Below are 4616 nucleotides of genomic sequence, written 5' to 3' on the forward strand. Positions count from 1 at the left end.
CTGAGTGGGCACAGGGTGGGTTTTGGGGGGGTTGAGTGGTGCTGGGTGGGCACAGAGTGGGTTTTGGGGGGCTGAGTGGGTGCTGGGTGGGCACAGGGTGGGTTTTGGGGGGCTGAGTGGGTGCTGGGTGGGGTGTCCTCATCCCCGTGGGGTATCCCCGTCCCCGTGGGGTGTCCCCATCCCCGTAGGGTGTCCTCCTCCCCGTGGGGTGTCCCCATCCCTGTGGGGCGTCCTCATCCCCGTGGGGTGTCCCTGTCCCCGTGGGATGTCCCCATCCCTGTGGGGTATCCCCATCCCCATGGGGTGTCCTCGTCCCCGTGGGGTGTCCCCATCCTCGTGGGGTGTCCCCGTCCCCATGGGGTGTCCTCATCCCCGTGGGCTGTCCCTGTCCCCATGGGGTGTCCCCGTCCCCGTGGGCTGTCCCCGTCCCCGTGGGGTGTCCCCATCCCCGTGGGGTGACCTGGTGGCCCTCCCTGCATTCCTGCCCGCTCTAAATGTCAGAGGCCACGGGCAAAGAGGCAGCATTGAGGCAGCAAGGCTCGCCCCCCCCTCGCCCATTTTGTCCCCAGCAGGCAGACAAGGGTCCCTTTGTCCCCTCTGCCCCCCCCTGCACCCTCCACCCGCCTGAGGGGGTGTCCCTTCTGGCTGCCCCGAGCCACCCACGGACCCACTGGTGGCCACGGGGACAGGGCTGGCCACGAGCACCCACACCCTGGGTGTGCATGGCCACTCGATTGGCCCCCCTCGATATGGGGGGGGGGACAAAAAAACCCTCTCCCTTGTGCTCCCCCCTTCTCCTTTGCCCCAGGGTGACGTCCAGCAGCTGCTGATCGTGGCCGACCCCGAGGCTGCCCGCTCCTACTGCCAGCTCTACATGCCAGCCTGCGACCAACCCCTCCTCTACCCCCTCCTGGCCCCCTTCCCGGAGGAGGTAAGCACCCAAATTGGGGAGAAAAAAGGCCGGGGGGGCACCCTGGGGACCCCCCACCCTGCTGGGTAGCCCCACCAGGCTTGGTGGCATCGTGGAGGGGGGGTTGCCACATCCCCTGAGACCCACATTTCTCTCCCCGATGGTGTCTGCACCCTTCAGAGTGACCCAGAACCTACAGCTGCCCCACGGAGGAAGGGGAAAAAGGGAAAAGGGAAAGGGAAACGCAAGGGCAAGGGCAAGAAGAGGAGGAACAAGGAGCTGGTGGAGCAGCAGGAACCCTCTGCTGTGCCCTCCGTGGTGGGCAACCAGGTAGAGAACATGACTAACCCACCTCTGGTGTTGCCTGTAGTAGACGTGGTGACCTGGTTCAGGACAGACACGGCGACCACTACCCCCATCGACCCGCAGACACCAACGTGGTGGAGGATAAAATGGCATTTATTGATAAGTAACACTGCCTTATATGGCAATGGTTTACAACGTCACCTCCCGTCTGCTTCCATCACAGACTAAACACTATTGGGAGAGGGGCCTTGTCTTTCCGTACAGCCTAACTAAATTAGCTAAAATACAATCTTAAGTGCACACCAACCCCCTGCAGCTCCAGGCTGGGGGCAGAGTGGCTGGAGAGCTGCCCCATGGAAAAGGACCTGGGGGTGTTGGTGGCCTGTGGGCTGAACAGGAGCCAGCAGTGTGCCCAGGTGGCCAAGAAGGCCACCAGCATCCTGGCCTGTGCGAGTAGGCCCCGAGAGGTGATTGTCCCCCTGGACTGGGCACTGGTGAGGCCTCACCTTGAGTACTGTGTCCAGTTTTGGGCCCCCTACCAGAAAAAAGACATTGAGGTGCTGGAGCAGGTCCAGAGAAGGGCGACAAAGATGGGGAGGGGTCTGGAGAATAAGTCTTATGAGGAGAGGCTGAGTTGTTGTGGGGGTGTCTATTTTTGTCAGTGAGGTTGATGGTTGGACAAGATGATCTTGAAGGTCCCTTCCAACCTAGAAGATTCTGGGATTCTGTGATTCAAGTGAAGTGCATTTAAGTGCATCTATAAAGTGCATTAAGGTGCATATAAAGAGTAGAAAACTTAAGGTGCAGTGACTAAACCTGCTAAAATATCTTCTTTCTAAAACTTAAATAGAAAATATAAGGCACTGTGAACATGTGCAAATCAGGGGGTAAAAGGTAGTGACGGAGTGTAACTTGAGGTAATTAAGTGAACTAGTGATAACTAGTGAATACATTCTTAATTAAGAATTACATTCTTAAAGGACTTAAGACTTAAAGGACTTCGGTCCTTTAAGATCTAACCCTCTACGATTTTGTAACTCTACTCCTGATAATGATCTAATTGATTGGTCTAATACTGCTATTGATTGTTCTTTTCCAACTACTTATTTTATCTTATTTTATCTTATTTTATCTTATTTTATCTTATCTTATCTATCGACTCAAGGCGTTAAATTCTTCACTCTCTTGTGCTAAGGATGCTACTCCGATAGCAAAACAAATCTAGTTGGCCTTTCTGGGTCCTTTAAGATCTAACCCTCTACGATTTTGTAACTCTACTCCTGATAATGATCTAATTGATTGGTCTAATACTGCTATTGATTGTTCTTTTCCAACTACTTATTTTATCTTATTTTATCTTATTTTATCTTATTTTATCTATCGACTCAAGGCGTTAAATTCTTCACTCTCTTGTGCTAAGGATGCTACTCCGATAGCAAAACAAATCTAGTTGGCCTTTCTGGCTGGTACTAATCAGTTTGTAGGCTTTTATAGGCATTATTAAGACATAGTGCCACCATGGAGCTGGACCTTTGGGTCTGTTGGACGTGACTGTGGGGCTGTGGCCAGAACGGCTCCTCCCCTCGATTCGGGGTAGCCCAGGTGGCCACCAAATCTCTGTGAAGATGCCAATCCCGCTGGCACCTGGGGTTGAATCATAAAATCATAGAATTGCCCAGGTTGGAAGGGACCTCCAAAGGTCATCTCGTCCCACCCCCCCAAACTCAGCAGGGACACCCCCAACTAGACCAGGTTGCCCCATCAAGCTTCTCCTTGAGTATCTCCAGGGATGGGGCCTCAACCACCTCCTTGGTCAACCTGTTCCAGTGCTCCACCACCCTCCCAGTCAAGAACTTTCTCCTCATCTCCAACCTAAATCTGCTTTTCTCCAGTTTAAAGCTATTGCCCCTCGTCCTGTCACTGCAGACCTTTCTAAACAGGTTCTCCCCAGCCTTCCTGTAGGCTCCTTTCAGGTCCTGGAAGGCTGCTATTAGGTCTCCCCGGAGCCTCCTCTTCTCCAGGCTGAACAACCCCAGCTCCCTCAGCCTGTCCTCGGAGCAGAGGTTGCTCCATCCCCCTGACCTGTCCAGGTCCTTTTGGATGACCTCCCATCCCTCTGGTGTATGGACACCACCACACAGCTTGGTGTCATCCCCAAACCTGCTGATGGTGCCTTTAATCCCCCTGTCTAGATCATTGATCAAAATGTTGGACAGCACTGGTCCCAGCATGGACCATTGAGGGACACCAAGTCACCTGTGACTTGGGAGAAGAGACCAACCCCCACCTCTCTACACCCTCCTTTCAGGGAGTTGTGGAGAGCAAGAAGGTCTCCCTGGAGCCTCCTCTTCTCCAGGCTGAACACCCCCAGCTCCCTCAGCCTGTCCTCGGAGCAGAGGTTGCTCCAACCCCCTGATCATCCTCATGGTCCTCCTCTGGACCCTCTCCATCAGGTCCATGTCCTTATATTGAGGGCTCCAGACCTGCATTTGCTCTTGTAGAACCTCCTGAGGTTCACCTGGGCCCACCTCTCCAGCCTCTCCAGGTCCTTGAGTCATCCCTGTGGCTCCTGGCCTTGCAGAGTGTGTCCCAGGAGCTGGTGGTGGATCTGGGGGGGAGGCAGGAGGTTGTCCCCCCCCCTCCAGCCTCCGCCTTTGGCCCCTTTGGCTCTGGAAATGGGTCACGGCTGCAGCTGGGAAGTGTTGGCCAAGGGCGGCCCGGGGCTGGTGGCCCCTCCTGCCGATGAGTCAGCCGGGGCCTGGAGGGACCCGATGAGGGGGTGGCCCTGCTCCAGTTGCTGTTTGGAGCCAGGGGGGGGGTGTGGGGGGGAAAAAAACCAGCCACCCCCACAACTGGAAGCAGCAGCAGCTGCCCAACCCCTGGCTCGATTTCCCCTCTGGCCCAGTGGCGTTCCCTGAAGAGTGGGAGTCCCAGTTCTTCATCCCAAAATGGGAACTGGTGTCCCAAAGCCAGGTTTTAATAGGGAGGGGATGTCCCAAGATGGTGCCCCCCCAAAAAATAAAAGCAGGGTGTCCCCTGGCCCTGCTGACCCCCCCCAGGGGACACGGGCCAGCACCTCCCTCTGCTGCAGCGTTCTCTTCCTCACCCTGAGTCCTTTCCGCATCGCCCAAGGCCAGCTCACCCACACCAGCTGCCCAGGAGACCTCCCCGACGCCCGTCCCCTCCGTTGCCACCACCGTCAGCGTCACCCTGAACGTCACTGACCCCTTCCAGGTAACACCAGGGGCTGGGGAAGGGGGTAGGCAGAGGTTGGGGGGGGGATCCTCCGCTTCACCCCCTAACATTTCATAGAATCGTAGAATCATAGAATCGTCTAGGTTGGAAGAGACCCTTGGGATCATCGAGTCCAACCATCTCCCCTACTCTACAAAGTCCTCCC

General features: G+C 55.9%; 1 protein-coding gene across 1 annotated transcript in view; it reads left to right on the top strand.

Moving 5' to 3' along the window:
• Positions 1 to 4616, top strand: part of LOC106899345 (collagen alpha-1(V) chain-like) — a gene marked incomplete at its 3' end in the record, with an annotated part of 9987 nt that overhangs the window by 3017 nt on the left and 2354 nt on the right. The window contains exons 5-7 of the mRNA XM_014961131.1: positions 809 to 931; positions 1091 to 1240; positions 4349 to 4475. Of these exons, the coding sequence (XP_014816617.1) occupies positions 809 to 931; positions 1091 to 1240; positions 4349 to 4475 (400 nt within the window). The remainder of the gene's footprint in view (positions 1 to 808; positions 932 to 1090; positions 1241 to 4348; positions 4476 to 4616) is intronic.

The sequence above is a fragment of the Calidris pugnax genome, unplaced genomic scaffold (assembly GCF_001431845.1).
Source record: "Calidris pugnax isolate Ruff unplaced genomic scaffold, ASM143184v1 scaffold553, whole genome shotgun sequence".
NCBI lineage: Eukaryota > Metazoa > Chordata > Aves > Charadriiformes > Scolopacidae > Calidris > Calidris pugnax.